Consider the following 17,932-nt stretch of genomic DNA (forward strand, 5'->3'; position numbering starts at 1 on the left):
AGTGGATGTGTGCTGTGAGGGGTATGCTAATGCAACCCGTGTTGACCGGTGTGAAAACCGGGGGCGAGCCTGAGAGGTGGCTAGCGGGCAGTGGGCATCCTCTGCCTCTGAATGCAGAGGGTGATGGGGATCTCTAGTCATAAAAGTGGGGAAAAGAGGGATGGGGAGAGCCCAGGTAATTCTGAAGACTGCTGTTGAGAGATGCTGTCCATGCCCGTCGGTCATCACGGCTATAGAGCTTGTTAAACGAAAGTCTCTTGTGCTGCTCGTGAGACCTGGTCTTGTTCTGTTGTTTGTCGAAGCTGATATTGCAGCAGAGAGAAAGTTCTCTTAGAATGGAAAGCAGCCTGCCTGTAGAAAACGTCTTAATTGTTTTCACTCCCAAACTAGGGTTCAGAGACACCCTTTTGAAAGGATAGCCACTCCTTTCCAAGTCTACAGCTGGACGGCTCCACAAGCAGAACATGCCATGGACTGTGTCCGGGCAGAAGACGCTTATACTTCTAGACTGGGCTATGAAGAGCACATACCTGGACAGGTACTGGTCTTGCTTTGCCTGAGAATGCTGGTGAGAGTTTTGCTGCCAGCCGTGCTGGGAGCAGGTTAACCTTTAACAAGTAGACCTCAGGTCTGGAACAGTTCTTGTGTCTCTGAGCAAACTATTCCAAATGTTCATAGCATAAAATCTCGCAGGGCTGTATCAGCTGCTCGTGGGTGGCTGCCTGCCTGTGGTACGACCACATTGCTGTGTGCTGGCTAACAGAACCTGCGGATGCTCCTCCAGAGCTAGCAAGCCGCTGTTTCAGTTAAACTGCGCTGTGTAAGCTGGGCTAAGATCTGTCCCAAGCTGCTGTTGATTAAAGTCTGTTCATGAGGAGTGTTCATTCCTGCTGCTAATTTGCTTCCTGTGAAATTAGCAGCCTGATTTCTTGCCACTTCCCTTCTCTTGCAAAATGCCTCATAAAGCAGAAATGCTTACTCGCCCCTTCCTACACAATGCATCGCTTCCCACAAGGCTTTGCCTCTTTCAGACCAGAGACTGGAACGAGGAGCTGCAGACCACACGAGAGCTGCCACGCAAGAACCTGCCCGAGAGGCTGCTGCGAGAACGAGCCATTTTCAAGGTAATTTTGGGATGTGCAGGCAACTCCTCACACAGCCCCTTCTCTGCTGCCTGTATTGCATCTGGACGCTTCACCTGGGCTACCCTTTAGAAACTGCAAGACGAGGATCCCCGCTCGTAAGCTGAGGGCTCCTGTTCTCTCTGCAGGTCTGCCTTCTGCTTCCAGCCCCATGGGGAAGAATTGTGCTCCTTCACCCAGTGTCTCCCTGCTGACCCTGACGGAGGCAGCTGCCTCTTAGTCCTCTGCCATTCCGTCTGATCCAGCCCTCCCTCGAGGGGGTGGGAGGAACAGGGGGAGGGGGGACACTTACACCTAAGCCCTCCTCTGCAGAGAGCTAATGAGTCTGAGCCATGCTGATCCCTGATGTTCTGGCTCCTGGAGCTTGTATCCAAGCCACTAGCTGGGCTTACAAAAGTAAAAGCCAGCTGACCTGCCTGCCTGCTGGGAGGCTATTGGGAGGATGGGAGCGAAGGAGAAATTGGCAGGAAGCCTCAAGAGTGAGGTGCTGGGAGGGTGGGAGCCCTTCCTTACCCAGCTTTCTTTGTACCTACCTCCAGGTTCACAGCGACTTCACTGCAGCAGCAACAAGAGGTGCTATGGCTGTCATTGATGGCAATGTCATGGCCATCAACCCCAGTGAAGAGACCAAGATGCAGATGTTCATCTGGAACAACATTTTCTTCAGCCTGGGCTTTGATGTCCGTGACCACTACAAGGACTTTGGCGGAGATGTTGCTGCTTACGTAGCTCCTACCAATGATCTCAATGGTGTGCGGACCTATAACGCTGTGGATGTAGAAGGGCTGTACACGCTGGGGACTGTGGTGGTGGATTACAGAGGTTACAGGGTGACAGCTCAGTCTATTATTCCTGGCATCTTGGAACGGGAGCAGGAACAGAGTGTCATCTATGGGTCAATAGACTTTGGCAAGACAGTTGTCTCACACCCCAAGTACCTGGAGCTGCTGGAGAAGACCAGCAGGCCACTTAAGATCCAGAAGCACAAAGTCCTCAATGACAAGAATGAGGAGGTGGAGCTGTGCTCCTCAGTGGAGTGCAAAGGCATTATTGGCAATGACGGGCGCCACTACATCCTGGACCTGCTCCGCACTTTCCCTCCAGACCTAAACTTCCTGCCTGTTGAAGGGGAGGAGATGCCAGAGGAATGTAAGAAAATGGGGTTCCCCAAGCAGCACAGACACAAGCTTTGCTGTCTCCGGCAAGAGCTTGTCGATGCCTTTGTAGAACACAGGTGAGCTGAGCTTCCCCTTCCTTCCCCTGCAACAGGTAATGGTCCAGGTCAGGACCACGCTGCCTTGTCCCAGGGACAGCACAACAGAGCTCCCAGAAGTGGGCAGCGTACTTCCCCTTGCTTGGCTGTGCAGCTGCAATTACTGAAACTTAATTCACAAGGTGAAAGCAGTAGGGCTTCTGTGACAGGGTTACAGGGAGCCAGGGAAGGAGGTGGTTTTCTTTCTAGTCTCCAGATCTATTTTTGTTATTTCCTGTGCAGACACTTAGAAGTTCTTCTTTCCCTGTGGATATGCTGTGCACCTGATAGCTAGGGAGTGGGAAGGATTTATGCTGCTTTTTAAGGCTCTCCAGATGTCTAGAATGCTACTTTTTTTTTTCTTCTTCTCTCCTAGAGGCTGGAAAAAAATTAGCTGTGGGAAGTGCTGTAGGCACTTTTGTGGTGGGATGTGTTGGCATTTGGGCTCGCTCAGTGCAGGCGAGGAAGTGGGAGCCTGGGAGCAGGACAAGTTGAAGTTGTGTGGCGTGGCTGCAGGGTGCTGGTGATGATAATGCTCCTGCTTCCGATCTGAAGGGCTGTGGGTGCTGTGCTGTCACAGGTGGTCAGAGCCTGTGCTTCACTTGCAGGGAGGACCAGCCCTCCAGTTGCTGATGGAGGAGCCCTGCCCACTGAGCAACCAGTTCTACAGCCAGCGCCCTTCCCAGTCCTGCCAGGTGCCTGCAGGCAGAGTTTGCTGCTCCCTGGGAGAGCTTCCAGACCAGCAGCCTGCAGGACCATGGCTGTAGGGTGCTGCTCTCTGCTAAGAGCTTGTGGCAAAACTGCTGCCAGTTTGGTTTTGATTAGTCCCAAGTGTCTGGCAGCAAGTGTTCCTGAGCTGTCTGCTGCTGATGCTTATAGAAAGCAGTTTGTAACCACTGCAAGGAGACTAGTTTCCCATTGTGATGAGTAATGAAAACCCACTTTATTTGCTGCTTCTGATAAATCAAAAGAGCTTACATTATTTTTGGAAAGCTCATGGGAAGAGGGTGTACGTCCTGTTTTTCCACAGGGAAACTGTGGTCAGTAATGCTAACTTTGTGAGGCTTTTCCTCGCAGAGCAGTGGTGATCCCTCTGGATTCTCCTGCTGTGCTGAATTCCTCTTTCCCTTTACTGTAGGTATCTCTTATTCATGAAGCTGGCTGCACTGCAGCTGATGCAGCACAAAGCCAACAAGCAGGAGAGCTCAGGTGCGCTGGAAAATGGCACCTCTCCGGAGAACGGTACTGCAGATGGCGAGAAGTCTGAGTCAGAGGATGGTAAAATAGACGATAACGTGACCGGACTTGATCAGGTGAAAGAGCTTGCTGAGACCATTGCATCGGATGATGGAACAGGTATTTCGCCCCCAGCACCAGAAGCGGCCCGGGCCCCCTGCCCTTGGCTGGTGGGCCGCCTCCAGGCGGGGGCTGGGCTGGGGTGGTTGGCGTCGTGGTTTGTTCTTACACAGGACGAGCACTGGCTGCTTCTATCTATATGGTCTTGGCTCTGGGCAGAGCCGTTCGCACTCGTTATTGAATCGCCCCGGGGACAGGTTGGGTAGGTGGGCGAGTGCCCCTCAGGGTGCAGCCTGAGGGCCCCGCTGGAGCGAGAGCCTGGCCTGCGGGACGGGGGCTACGCTGCCAGGGGCTCGGTGCGGGCGGAGGGGAGCAGGCTCTGGCAGGGCTGGGACGCATGCAATGCCCAGGCATTCCTTTGGGAATCCCAGGCTTGGATTTCTGAGTGTCCGCAGCTTGCGGGTGGGGAGGTCCATGGGTTTACTGGGTCATCTTACGTGCTCCTGTTCAGATTTTGCATTTTGCAGCCATCCTCCTTTCTGAGGATCTTGCAATTGATTGTTTTTATAATGGATTTCGGCAGAATGTGCCATCGTTGCTGCTTGTAGTAACAAAACATTTATCTTAATTTAATAACTGGGCTTGTCACTCTGAAATCCACATTCATTTATTCTGTTTTTATTTCCTGCTCCAGTGGATCCCAAAAGCAGAGAAGTGATTAGAAATGCTTGCAAGGCTGTAGGCTCCATTAGCGACACATCATTTGACATTCGGTTTAACCCAGACATTTTCTCACCAGGTATGTGTACAAAGCACTGGTTTCAGTCCTCCTTCAGAGGATTGCTGCGTCCAGCCAGCTACAGACAAAAAATTGTGTTCTGTAGCCAAGAATATTGCTGGCTTTTAGCTAGCTGGGCATGGTGCAGGCCTCTCCATGCAGCACAAAGATACAGAAAAGAAAAAGATGTGTAATTGATGGCAATGCTTAAACTACCAAATGCAGGCAGTAAGCTGTCTCCCACTGCTATGCGCGGGGGAGGTCTGCAGATTGCTGCCAAGAATCTTCTTGTGATTCTCCAGCATCCCAGCTGCTAGACCACCTGAAAAGAAGCAGAGGGAAGGGAAAAAACTCAACTTGATCCTAGTGTAGTGGTTTACAAAAAAAACCAAACCGGTTGTAGTTGAACGACTGATGTTGGGTCATTAGTGAAGGGTGGGGTTTGTTTTAGTAACGTTACTGTAAGCAGGTCACAGTGCCCTTTCAAACGCATGCATCAGTCACAGGCATCGTCTGTAGCTTTCCATGGCTGGAATCAGTATTTTTTATTTGGAAATACAGAAGCAGCTCCCAGAGTATTTATGGGGGGTGAATACTGAGGCTGTATATGTACACATTGCAGGGGAATGGTCATATAGTTGAATTCAGCTTGGAATAAATGTGTCGGAAGGAGCATGTGTTTTTAAACACTCCAGCATCTTCTAAGGCTGGTGAAGGTTAGTGCTTTGGCACTGACTTTGCAGCTAGTACTTAAACCTTATTTTAATTCTGGTGTGCAAAAGCCAAAGACTCTGATTTTCTAGCACTTGCAGTATTTGCTGGCCCATCTGCTGAACTGTTCCCACTCCAGTCTAGCCAGTTGACTCTTTTGCACTGGAAATGTATGCAGCACTAGGTAGAATGGGCCAGATAAAAGTACAAAAATTCTGCTCTTCAAAAGCAGTGTTAAGAAAGAGTAAGTGGACCAGAGCAGCACAGCCACTAACCAAGCAGAGCAGCTCATGCTCTTGCCATCGAAACATGTTGAAGGGTGTATGAGTTTTTGAAGAACTATCTTTAATTCCAGGGAGACAGAATCACTTCAACTGTTTACCTGCTCTTACTGTAAGCTTTGTGTATATTACTTGGCTCTTTGAGTTGATATGCTTTATCTTTTCTCTCTTTTACTCTCCCAGGCGTTCGCTTTCCCGAGTCGAGTAAAGAGGAGGTGCAGGATCAGAAGCAGTTGCTGAAGGATGCTGCAGCATTCTTGCTGTCGTGCCAGATCCCAGGTTTGGTAAGGAACAGAGGACCAGTAGCAGTGCCCCCTCTGAAAGGTTGCCCAGGCCCAACCACTTGGCGCAAGCACTGGCACGGCGGTACACCGGTTCTGCCTCCTGAGCGAGTGTTGTGTTCCTCTCTGGCGCCAGCAGTGAAGTATGGTGAACACTACAGGCATCTCTGGTGCAAGAGCAAGAAGGGTTTTCCATTTCCCATCTTACATCATGGCACAATTTTCCCACCTCAGGCCAACAAAGAATTTTTGGCACTGGTAGTTAAGTCATTGCTAAGAGTTTGGGACAATAAGGGCCACATAAGCCATCCTCCCTAGCCCTGGGCATCGTGCAAAACTTACGTGTATTATCTGACCCTGATTATGACTCAAGGGGTGACTAAAAATTTGGAGTCACCTGGGAAAATGTTCTAATATCTATCGTAAAAACTCCCTCTGTAAGTCTTAGGCGTTTTGGATGCTTACCCATGCCCCTAGCTAGATAAGAAATACCAGCTTTTTCCTTCTCAAGACACTCTCTAAACTGACTGTTAATGCAGGCATCACAGCAGCACCGTCGCTAGGACGGTACAGTTGATGATCTCAGCTCCAAGAGGTGCAGGAGGAGTTGGACTTACATAGGAGGGGATTTTCCTTGCTGGAAAGTTTCTTCAGGACTCAAAATCCACTAGTTTTGTAGTCGGCATAACCTTTAAGACCAGGTATTCAGCCTTCAAATAAAAAAAGAAGGGGGAGTTAATCAGAAGAGGGCTCGGTGACTGTTGTTTTACAAGATAGTTGGTACACTAGTGTATATACCCAAAATGCTGCACAAGCACGTGTGAGGGCAGGTTACAGGCCAGCTGCCGTGAGCAGCCAGCCTTCCGTAGGCTGCGTATCGGAGGGTAACTGGTGTTACTCCAGGACATGAATTAAGTGAGTCTTTATCAGCACTGCAGCACAGCTTAAAATGCAAGTGCCATTTCCCCTTATCAACTAAGCGTGCACAACTCCACGTAGACTTTTTAATTGGAAATGTGTTTAGTTAGTGACTGTGAGGCCAGTAAAGAAGGGTTAGCCTGCTAGTTCCACAAGCATTGGTTAAATAAGGCATGCCAAGGGGAAAGTGGTTCTCGGTGCCTGAGCCACAGGAGTCCTCAGAGTCCCTGCTCTGCTGCCAGCTCCTGCGTGGCCTGGGGCAGACTGCTGGAAGCTGTATGCTGGGTTATGCTCACTGGTCTCCTTGGGCCCCTCCAGAGGTGGCACACTCTGCACTTGGTTACAGTCCTCGGTGCCGCTCCGTGGGGCCTTCACCACTTGTTTTGCACAGGGAATTGGATGAAGCCTGAGCTGTTTACTCTTGACAGTTGATCTCTCAGCACCTCAGTTGCCCAGTGCTTGTTGGAAGTGAGTAGTGCTGCTCATTGTCTGCTGAGGCACGACGGTACAATCGAGCTTGCACAAACTGCTTTGGGCCATCTGCTGCGAGTGTTCCCCCTGCCCATATAGCACGGTGGGCTCTGGTATTACAGCACTCTGCCCACCAAAAGAACCTTGCTCAGGGTCACTGTTGGCCTTTGGTGCCCCTGAAGCCCCGGTAATGGAGGCGTGTGCTTGCCCAGCAGCTGCGGAGAGCGGTCCTGCCCACCGTGCCCTTCAGCACTGGGTGTGCTGCATCCCCTTAGTGCTGGCCCAGCGCCGCCTCTGCCGCAGCTGTGCAGGGCGCTCGAGGCTGTGGCTGCTTGGGGCTTCCTCTGCCGGACCTCAGAGCAGCAGTCCCACCCTGGCAGCGCAGCAGAGGAGGCACTAACCAGAGCTCCTGAGGAATCTCTCCAGGCTGAGTTTATCCGCCTTGCCGGCTGTGGAGCCTAGGGCCCAAGGCTGGGAGCGCCTGGTAGCCCGGGCTCTGGCTGATCAATGCGCTGCAGTTGCCAGCTCTTGCTGTGCTTGCGACTTAAATGTCATCCCTGGAAACTGCCTTCTGTGCTAGGGAATGCCTTTTCCCCTCCCCAGTCAGATGATTATTTTTTTCTTTAATTTTTAGGTTTTTTAAAAACCGAAATTCTTTCCTATGTGTTTCCTTTCAGTAACCGAAGTTTGTATATACCCTGCAGGTCAAAGACTGCCTGGATCACACAGTGCTGCCGATGGATGGGGCTACCTTAGCAGAGGCCATGCACCAGAGGGGCATCAACATGCGCTACCTAGGCAAAGTGATCAACTTCATCACCAAGACCCCTGGCCGTGCTCAGCTGGATCACATTTTTGTAAGCACCAGGCTTAACTTCAGACTGTCAGTTAGAACCGCCCCTGGCATAGATTCCCTGTATAGGTTCCAGCTTGGCCAGTTGTTTTCTCTGTGTAAAAATAAACAGCTTCAAAAACAGGGGGGGAGGGAGGAGGACCTGTAAGTGGTGAGTGGGGAGTTCTGCTCCCAAATACTCAGTGGCTTTCATAACGTTAGGAAGTTTGAGTGTCCTTTGGGACAGAGAGGTGCTTCGGGGATTCCCAGGTGTGACAGCAGGTGACACACAGTTGGATCTTAAGCCATGCATTTTTCAAGTTCCATCCAGGCTTGGAATTGAACTGGAAAGTGTGCGAGCGTGGCTGTCCACGAGCATGCGTGGGGCTAGTGCTGCAGCAGCTCCTGGAAGCACCGCTAGAGCTGAGCTGTGCCGCACGGGGTGGCTTGTGGTCACCCTGCATGGTTGTGCCGGGGGCTCTTCGCTGGCTCCAGTCGTCGAATGCAAAATGGTTCTGTGCTGCAGGGGAAGGCCCGGAGAGTGTGTTTTCTGCAGATCTTGATAAAAGCCCACTTCAGAAGCGGAGTGTATTTTTCATTGTTATTGCCAACTGACTCTTAGTCTCTATTCTTTATTCTTTTGGGTAGAAAATAGGTATCAGTGAACTGATCACTCGATCGGCTAAACACATCTTCAAGACGTACCTCCAGGTATGACCTGCAGTCTAACCTCTTGCCTTGCGTGTCCTCTCTAATGACTTTTTTTAACAAATAGAGAGCTGTTTGAGTCTCTGCTCTCATTAGGCAGTTCATGGGGGTTGCTTAGCAACAGGAAGTACAATCTCATTAGTGCTAAAATACGTACAGGCCTGCGTGTAGGGGAAAATAAGTTCCCACTTGAAGATGGCTTTCCCAGAGAGTAATCATTCATGCTTTTCTTCCCCAGATTCTCACTCACTATGTTGAAGGCTTCTAAAAGTGAAATCGCAGCTTGTTTTCCCTGTAATGCCTTTTCCCTCTTAAACAATGTTGCTTTTGCCTTTCTAAGAAGCTTTTTTAATTGCAAGAACACTAGTGCATCCTTATAACTAACCGTACATGGCATAGCAACGCACCTGGCTTTATTCTAGTTTACGCTCTCTGGTTTCTCTGTCCCAGGTAGCAGCCGTAAATGGAACTATATCTTTGTGTGTGTGTAGGTATATACTTACATCTACATAACTCTGTCTGCACTAGTTCCCCTTGCAAATACTGCCTTTCTTTCCCTCTCCTGGAAGATTTTCCTGTTCCTGGTAGGACTGGATATTTGTGAGGCTCAGGGTCAGAGCAGGGCCTGTGTGATGGCAGGTGTCTTCCACAACTGATTTTTGGTGTCTCGCTATAGGGTGTGGAGCTGTCGGGTTTATCAGCAGCCATCAGCCACTTCCTCAATTGCTTTCTAAGTTCCTTTCCAAATCCCATTGCCCATCTTCCAGCTGATGAGCTGGTCTCCAAGAAAAAGAATAAGAAAAGGAAAAACAGGAACCTTGGAAATGCTGATAACACTGCATGGGCCAGCATGACCCCTCAGGAACTTTGGAAGAATATTTGTTCAGAAGCAAAGAACTACTTCGATTTTAGTCTTGAATGGTAAGCAGAGCAAATTGCCCTCGCTTGTGCCTGAGCACTCACCAAATGTCTGTACCTCTTACTGTTCTTTAATGGGACCTGCTTTTTTTCACTCATTGTATGTTTGAATATTTCTGTTTGAATATAAATTTGTACTCTTAAGGGAGTTTTGCAGGCTTATAATGCCAGATCAGGCAAAGAGTAGCAGGGGGAAGTGTAACTGAAATTTGAAATGAGATGGAACCTGTGAGGCAGAGGTGGCTAGGAAAACCAGAGGAGGAAGGGAAACCTCTCCGTAGTGGTGCAGAGGCGAGCAGAAGGCAAGAAGCTGAAGGACAGTAGTCAAAAGATGAGTATCTGTCTACATAGACGATGATTTAGGCTGAAGGGAGCTTATGTTCCAAAACAGTGACAGCTTCTCCTGTATCTGAAGCAGAGAATGGTGCTGGAAGTTGCAGATAGTGAGTGTTAAACTGGAAGCACAAACAGAGCAGCCCAAGGGGAAAAAACTGTGAGTAGTTGGCTAGATGAGTGATCATCCCTTCACGCCAGGGACAGCTCACTCTTGGTAAGGAGCTGAAGGCATTTGGACTCTCACCCAGATGGTGCAGTGAGCTTTGAAGAGACCACATACAGGATTTCAGTAAAAAGCACTGTTGTGCAACTCTGTAAGCTTTAATAGAATGTTACCAACCACGGCAGTGTTGGTTCTGTTAGCACCTCACTGTACAGGGACTGGTGCTTCAGGCCTACCACAGTGGAGGGATGTCCTTGGGCAGAAACCTTCCTGAGAGCTGAAGCTTGTGTGTGCTTTTTGCAGTGAGAATGCCGACCAAGCAGCTGAAGTGTATAATCTACAGAAGATCACCCTGCTTCGTGAAATCTCCCTCAAAACTGGAGTCCAAGTAAGATCCATGTCTTCCTTCCCTTCCCCACCATGTTCTGTACTGAGAAACTTGAAGAGTAAGTGCAGACGGCTTTGCAGGGGCCAGCCTTTCAGACAGACAGCACAAGCTCCTGAAGGTCTTTGTGGTGGTAATGTTGGAATACAGGTTCCACCCCTGGGAAAGAGATTTCTAATCCAGTTCTCTTTTAGGGTGAACTTGCTGTGCATCTCCCTTGGAAGATTAGCCAGCCTGAAGTAATTCCTGTAGCTTGCTCGCTCTGACAGACCAAACTTGCATCTTATGTTCACGACGTGCATGCTCCCTGTGCAGAGAAGCAGCTCTTTGGCTGAGCAGAGCAAGACTTCAGGGTTGTCTTTGCTTGAAGTGCAGGGGTTTTCCTTCCCCACAGCACTACCTTATCACCCCTCTGGGGTGTGCGGGAGATTGGCTGGATGGGGTTCCCTTGTCAGGGACCCCATCACACACGTACACCGTGCCTCGGCACTGTGGTGTGATTTGTCACACACGTGGTGGTGCACGCCTGCATGTGACCTTCTTTCAAAACCCTTGCGCCTAGCTAGGGATATGGGAGATATTTTGACTGTGGATCCACATGCAGAATTCAAGGCTCATTTTCCGCTCTTTTCTTGCCAAATACCTGTGAAGGGGGTGACCGTGACCTCCGATCTCTTTGGTTCCTCCAGATACTGCTGAAGGAGTACAACTTTGACAACAGACACAAGCCCACCTTCACAGAAGAGGATATTCTCAACATCTTCCCTGTAGTGAAGCACGTAAACCCCAAAGCCTCAGACGCTTTCCACTTCTTTCAGAGCGGGCAAGCAAAGGTTCAGCAAGGTACAGACCCAACATGCCTCTGCCTCTTGAGGTGACCGCTGATAAAGGGAAGAGCGGGGTATGTGTGGCATGGCCCGCTGCCCTTTGTCAGTGCACCCCACACACACCACCCTGTTCTGGTGGAGAACCGTGGTCTCCAGGACCCTCTGACACACACACCTGCTATAGAGTCACCAGCAACGAACAGGGATGGACACAGGGCAGCAGTTCTCTTCCTCGAGGTTTTAGACCTTCCCCAAGGCAGTGACTATGGCTGCATATCCCAGTACTGGTTTTGCTCCATGGGCAACGCACTTCTCCAGTAGTGTTAGGGGTTATTTAACGTACATGCGTATATGAATACCAGTTTTCTTTCAGGTTTCTTAAAGGAGGGCTGCGAGCTCATCAACGAAGCCTTAAACTTGTTCAACAATGTGTATGGTGCTATGCATGTAGAAATATGTGCCTGCCTGAGGCTGCTAGCTCGTCTCAACTATATCATGGGAGATTATTCAGAGGTAAGCAAGGGCTTGGATAGGGTCTGCATAGTCCTTTCATTCCTTATCCATGCTTGCTTGCTCGCTCAAGCGCCTGGCACTGTGTGACTTGGTCTTGGGTCTTCTGTTCTGTTCAGGCCTTAAGTAATCAGCAGAAAGCAGTGCTAATGAGCGAGAGGGTCCTGGGTATTGAACATCCCAACACGATTCAAGAATACGTGAGTACAGGGTGCTGGGGGAGAAGCAGCACCTCGTGTGTCCGCCTGGAGCCTGTGAGCCTTAATTCATGTCTGCATCTAGAAAACAGTTGCAGCTCTCCTTCCTTCTGCAGTGTTCTTCCCAGAATCCTCAACTTCCATCATAAGTTTTGTATCTTACGATTTTGTAAACCGAATCCCTAAGTGTTTGCGTTATAAGCATCCTGCATGGTCAGGTTTTGTCCTACTTAGTTTTTAGAATTTTGGGGGTTTGTCTGCTGGATGTTTATTTCTGTTTATTAATTCTGCTGGCTTTTGCCCTGGGCTTGTCAGAAGTAAAGAAGGGGAAGGAATCCCCCCAAAAGCGCAATCAGTATCGTATACATACAGGTCGACACCTTGAGGTGTGTAAGAGAAACCAAAGTGAAGCACTTCAACAGCTTCCTCAGTACTGTGTCTGACACAATACCTCAGTGGAGCTGTAAATCAGCCAGCAGACCGGGACTTTTCCGAGTGGTTGAAATCCTTTTTACCCTAAAGGAAGAATTTCTTACTTGTGTGCAGCTGAGGAAAGGAGTAGAAGAGAGAGAGGAGTTTGCTTTAGAGTGGTAAGTAAAAACCATTAATGCTGGGTTACTACTTTTGTTCTAGATGCACCTTGCTTTGTACTGCTTTGCAAACAGCCAGCTCTCTACAGCATTGAACTTACTCTACCGTGCACGCTACCTCATGCTGTTGGTATTTGGGGAGGATCACCCAGAAATGGCACTCTTAGATGTAAGTAACCTTTTTAGAGTCTTTGGGTTTCTAATCTCTAAGAAACCTCTTGGCCATTAAGATGCCCACAGTACTGGCTACTTAAACATTTAGGCACTGCTTTTTCCTCTCTGGGTTGCTACCAGCTGGTACCATTGGAAGAAGGGAAAAAAGGAGTTTGACACTCTAGCTGGGAAGGTCAGCTCTCTGTGGTTGGCGCTCTGCATGGGGACACTGGAGGTGTGGGTTTGTGCACCTGTAATCCTTGGGCAAATTCCTTAATTCTGTTCTTGTTGCCCTCGTGTAAAATAAGAGTTCCTCAGCGTTCCTTTGGCTTGTTTGGACCGACCTCCCAAGGGGGAGGGTGGTCTCCTGTTACAACATGGTATTCAGGTAACCACCAGGGACTTGTGGCTGCTACAGCCTGCTTCACAGTGAAACCTGTGTGGTCTTGCTGTTTATGAAGCAATGAACATGTAGTTTGTTTGCCTTTTGGAATGCCTTGACTTCTCTGTGCAGAACAACATTGGCTTGGTGCTCCACGGGGTTATGGAGTATGACCTGTCCCTCCGGTTCCTAGAGAATGCGCTGGCCATCAGCTCCAAGTATCACGGCTCCAAGTCTTTGAAAGTTGCGCTAAGGTGAGGCAGGGTGGAGCTGGGCTGGGTCACATTCACCATGTGCTCATACGGGAGGGATCTGATCCAGCTGTGTCCTGTTCAATTAGACTCAATCTTGTCCCAGCTGTCAGACTTCTTGAGACTGCTGGGCTGTGTGAGTCAAGGTCATGGTGCAGTATCAGGGTTTGTGGCTTCAAAAGATGGAGATCCTGTGTTCTTGGTGTTAATTGTGGGATCTGCTGTGATGCTGATTGCCCCAAAAATCTGTCAAATGACCCCTGGTCGTTGTGGATTTTCAGTAGAAAAACTTACATGGCAAGTGAAGGTTGGAGAGCAAGGCTAACGTAATTATGTATCTCCCCAGTCTCCCAGTATAAACACTTGTCTTAATTGTTTCAGCCCTCAGGGAGCTATCTTTTGAGAAGCATATAATTTGCTTTTGTCCTTTACCATAAAGCCTTGTATTTGAATAAAATAGTGAGCAGCTTCCCTATGTTTCCAAGGGAGCTATGAGTGGTCGGCACCTTTAGGATCTGCGCTAAATACCCACTGCTCTTCTGTGCACTGTCTTTGAATGCAAAACTGGCTCACTATCATCCAAGCAGTGGCCCACTCCTAATTACTACTACCACATTGCAACCCATCTGTTCCTCATCAGGGTGAGAATAAATCTTATTAAGCACCCACAAGAGTCTGGTTTGTTTTCCAGCAGTTGACGGGTATACGTTCTGCAGAGAGCATCTTGCCTGGCCTTAGCAGCACTGGGATGTGTGATGGGATTCGTCACCTCCCACAGAGTAACACTGCCAAAACCAGAAATCTTTTTTTCATTCCAGAAACACTAAGGAAGCAAAATCCAAGCCAATTCAGCTTTCCCAACTGGGTCCCAGCTCTGCCACTGTTTTGCTAGTTGTTTCTGAAGATTGATTTTTTTTCATTTTTTTTATCTTGTCTGTGTATAATCCAAATAATTCACACATTTGCTTTCTAAGAAACAAAAAGACCCTTTTTGAAGGATAAGGGCTTATGGCTGCTTCCCCCTTCTCCGGTTAACAAATGCAGCCCTGAGATGTTCCTGTGGATGTGCTGCTGCTATTCAGTTTGCTGCTGTGGCCTTCGGCTTTCCTGGCTGCAGGAGGAAAAAAAAGTCCCTGATTCAGTCTTTACTTCCATAGGCTGCTTTTCAGCATTTCCGTAAAACCCAGATTGGTGTAGTACATCAATCCCCAGACAGGGTGGGAAGAAGTAACTGCTGGGGTGCTGTACTGCGAGTCCAGTATCTGTCTCCTTTCGCACTGGTATTAAGCTTCTAGCCAAAACATTATGTTAAAGTCCTGCTTGCTGTAGGGCAGAAACGTTTCTTCTTCGTGAAAGCTTTTCTAAACCCTTTTCCTTCCTTCAGCCACCACTTGGTAGCCCGAGTGTATGAGAGCAAAGCAGAATTCCGGTCAGCTCTGCAGCACGAGAAGGAAGGCTACACCATCTACAAAAACCAGGTAATGAGCGGGTGTGCTGCTAACTTGTATCATACGGCGTCACTGCCAGAAACGTGCAGTGCCACCGCTGGGGGCTTGGAGAGGCCTTTCTTACAAACCGCTCTGCGCAGGTGCCAGGTAATCTTCTTTCTAGGGATGGGGCAGAATTGCTGCCCTGTACGATAACTGAGGGCTTTCATGCCAAAAGGCGTTGAATAGCCTTTCTGCAAGTTCGCTCTTGCTGTATGTACCCAGTCACTGGACAGAAACTCCTGTTGGTGGCACAGCCTGCATTCCGGCCACTGAAAGAACTGGTCTGTTCTTTCCACTTTTTGCACCATGTATCTTTTAAATACCTGATCCAAACTAGTTTGGTAGTTGAGCTGTTTTGTGGGCAGTACCTTCTCCCGCTCGCAGCCCTTGCTGATGCACAGTGAAACTTCTGCATCAGCCCGGGGTCTGTCTGAACACGTCTGCAGTTGTACTCGGTGATTCAGTGCCCTCTCAGTGGCTGAAAGCACAGCCTGGTGGAGGGAATGCCACTCACCCTGCAAACATGCTCCTGCTTGATGGAAATGTGTAATGTTGATAATAAGGCTCCTAGAGGAAATTTTGTTTGTTTTTTTTGAATGCCAAGCCAGGTGACATCCAGTTCTCATGAGTTTCTGTAAAGATGTTGAGCTAGCAGAGACTAGGAGTGCAGCCTGGTTTGGGTCCTGTTCTGATTTTTCCCTTTTCTGATAAGCTTGGAGAACACCACGAAAAGACCAAAGAGAGCTCTGAGTACTTGAAATACCTGACTCAGCAAGCAGTCGCTCTTCAACGCACAATGAATGAGATTTACAAGAATGGCTCCAATGCAAACATCATGCCACTTAAGGTAACTTCTACGCAATAAGGGCAATCGAGAGTATCTGTCATGAAGGCAGAGGTTTGTTTTGCTGCTCTTGAAGGACAAGGCAGCATACGCATACAGATGTGTCCTGTGCAGGAGGTGGCAATGGCTGTGCCAGCTGCAGACCCTTCAGGGGCAGGATGTCCCTGCAAAGGCAGAGGCTCAGACACAGCACAGCGTAACCAAGCCAGACTGACCATTTGTCCCCTCTGCTTCTGAACCGAGTGGCTCTGGCTCTTTCTCCTGAGCTGGGGCTGTGGAGCACAGCTGGCTGCGTTGCAGGGCACCCAGGGAGATCTGTAAGGTTTGCATTGGGCAGCTCACAGCGTGGGAGCCTGAGCACCTCTGTGCAGACCTGCCCCTCTGCTGACTCACTGGCTGTAGGCAGGTTGCTCAATCCAAAAGTACTTCAGTTTCTTTATCCTAAAAATGCTGTCATCTTTCACCAGGTGCTTTGTTCTCCTTCCAAGGATTGTGTGGTGTGGGGAGGCTGGGCAGCAGAGCGGAGCGTGGGGGGGGCCTGCCTTGCTTCGCCTGACATGGAACAGGAGATTGGCCTGCTGGGGCCAAACCCAGCTGCTCTTATCTGCCTGTGCACCTGGCAGATCACACCAGCCTGTCTGTGGCATATCTAGGGGGGTAAGCACTGACTTGTGCAATGGGTGCTCTCCCTGCTGGAGTTCATAGCAGAGTAATTTGAGCAGAAGGACCTTGAACTGATTAAAGTCCAGGCAATAGTGTCCCACTGGGAGACGCTGGGAATTTAGCTTAAGTCCCACAGAGTATGGAGAAGGTCTCCCACACTGACTGGCTGCAGACCTCTAGATTTTCAACTGATTTTTTTCTACCTCCTTTTATACCCATAAATTATGCCACCTTACAGCTATTAGGGTTTCATATAAGACATGGGGTTTCCATGCTATCTGGACTTGCTTAGGAGCTCCGAGTTCTTCTTTAGGTTTTGACTGCTAATACTTTTTTTTTTTTCCTTATGCTGTAGTTCACAGCTCCCAGTATGGCCAGTGTCCTGGAGCAGCTCAACATTATCAATGGAATTCTCTTCATTCCACTAAGGTAGAGCGATACCTCTGTGTGTTTGTACATTTAGAATTCAGGTAGTCTTTTTGTATTATGCTATCTCAGGAACAAAGATAAATGCAGTGCTTGCCTTTGCATTAAGAGTCCCTGACCTAAAATGTGGAGTTAGCAGTGACCATGCGTACCTCTCCTCTTCCTGCAGCACTAGGCAAAAACCAGCAGAAATTGTCACTTCTGCATAAAAACTGCTTTTGAAGGTGCTAGGTCCCTTGAAGGCACTCCTGAACACTTGCAAAGGGATGCTTTGTGGGGTCCCTGGGAATCCTTAGTGGCACAAAAAAAGCTTGTGGTTGGAGGAACATTGCATGAAACATCAGGTGTCTCTTTCAAAACTGTAACCTTGAGCTTGTAGCAGCCATCTGATCTCACAAAGCCCAGACTGCTCTGTGAAGCTAAAGGAAATCAGGCGAGCTCCCTGGAGGGTTGATGCATCAGAGGGCAAGACCACTACTGTGCGACTTGCCCCGGGGTTGCTGTGCCAGCAGCCAGGGGCTGCCATCTACCCATAGTGCCTGTTCTCAGCCCATTGCCCCAGCAGCAAAGGGATTCTTCTGTTTAGCTCCGTTTGCAGAGGGGGAGGCAGCTGGAGCACAGTCAGTAGTCTCTGCCCAGAAGAAATGAGGTGAGCAGTGCTGGCCTGTGAAGAACAGCACTGGCTCTTCCACAGACAAGGCTGCCTAGCAGGGTCATTGTTTCTAGCACATCTTGAAGGTATTCCCTCTCTAGCTCCACAGGATTTGTTTACAAAGAACACTAGCTGAGATCATATTACTAGTCTTGATTATTATTATCAAGACCACTATAATCAGCAGTACTTCTTTTTTTTTTTAAAAAAAGAAACCTATAAATTGTCTCTTAGCCTTTTGTTGAAAATTTGGTTGGGGTGGTGATGGAAAGAGATGACCTGAGCTGAGATCGCATTCCTCTGAGGCTGCAGATAGTCACTGATGGTAAAAATTCAGCAGAAGCAGCTGGAGGCAGCCTGGATGTCAGATTAACCGTACTGCCTCTGCTGAGTGGCCACTGACAGGGTCACATCCTGGTGCCTCTTGGCTCAAAACCTAATGGCAAAAAAAGCACCTGGCCTTGCTCAGGTGTTG

The 17,932-nt window shown here is 49.1% G+C and overlaps 1 protein-coding gene across 1 annotated transcript in view; it reads left to right on the forward strand.

The window, feature by feature from the left end:
• CLUH (clustered mitochondria homolog) overlaps positions 1-17,932 on the forward strand; it is a 40,500-nt gene that overhangs the window by 20,474 nt on the left and 2,094 nt on the right. Inside the window, exons 8-25 of the mRNA XM_056322662.1 lie at positions 391-538; positions 1,032-1,124; positions 1,682-2,376; positions 3,533-3,750; positions 4,385-4,489; positions 5,644-5,744; positions 7,835-7,987; positions 8,611-8,673; positions 9,347-9,591; positions 10,391-10,475; positions 11,162-11,315; positions 11,673-11,812; positions 11,929-12,009; positions 12,640-12,765; positions 13,264-13,385; positions 14,767-14,860; positions 15,585-15,719; positions 16,735-16,808. Coding sequence (XP_056178637.1) covers positions 391-538; positions 1,032-1,124; positions 1,682-2,376; positions 3,533-3,750; positions 4,385-4,489; positions 5,644-5,744; positions 7,835-7,987; positions 8,611-8,673; positions 9,347-9,591; positions 10,391-10,475; positions 11,162-11,315; positions 11,673-11,812; positions 11,929-12,009; positions 12,640-12,765; positions 13,264-13,385; positions 14,767-14,860; positions 15,585-15,719; positions 16,735-16,808 — 2,832 coding nt within the window. The remainder of the gene's footprint in view (positions 1-390; positions 539-1,031; positions 1,125-1,681; positions 2,377-3,532; positions 3,751-4,384; positions 4,490-5,643; positions 5,745-7,834; positions 7,988-8,610; positions 8,674-9,346; positions 9,592-10,390; positions 10,476-11,161; positions 11,316-11,672; positions 11,813-11,928; positions 12,010-12,639; positions 12,766-13,263; positions 13,386-14,766; positions 14,861-15,584; positions 15,720-16,734; positions 16,809-17,932) is intronic.

This window comes from Falco biarmicus, chromosome 1 (genome assembly GCF_023638135.1).
Source record: "Falco biarmicus isolate bFalBia1 chromosome 1, bFalBia1.pri, whole genome shotgun sequence".
Lineage (NCBI taxonomy): Eukaryota > Metazoa > Chordata > Aves > Falconiformes > Falconidae > Falco > Falco biarmicus.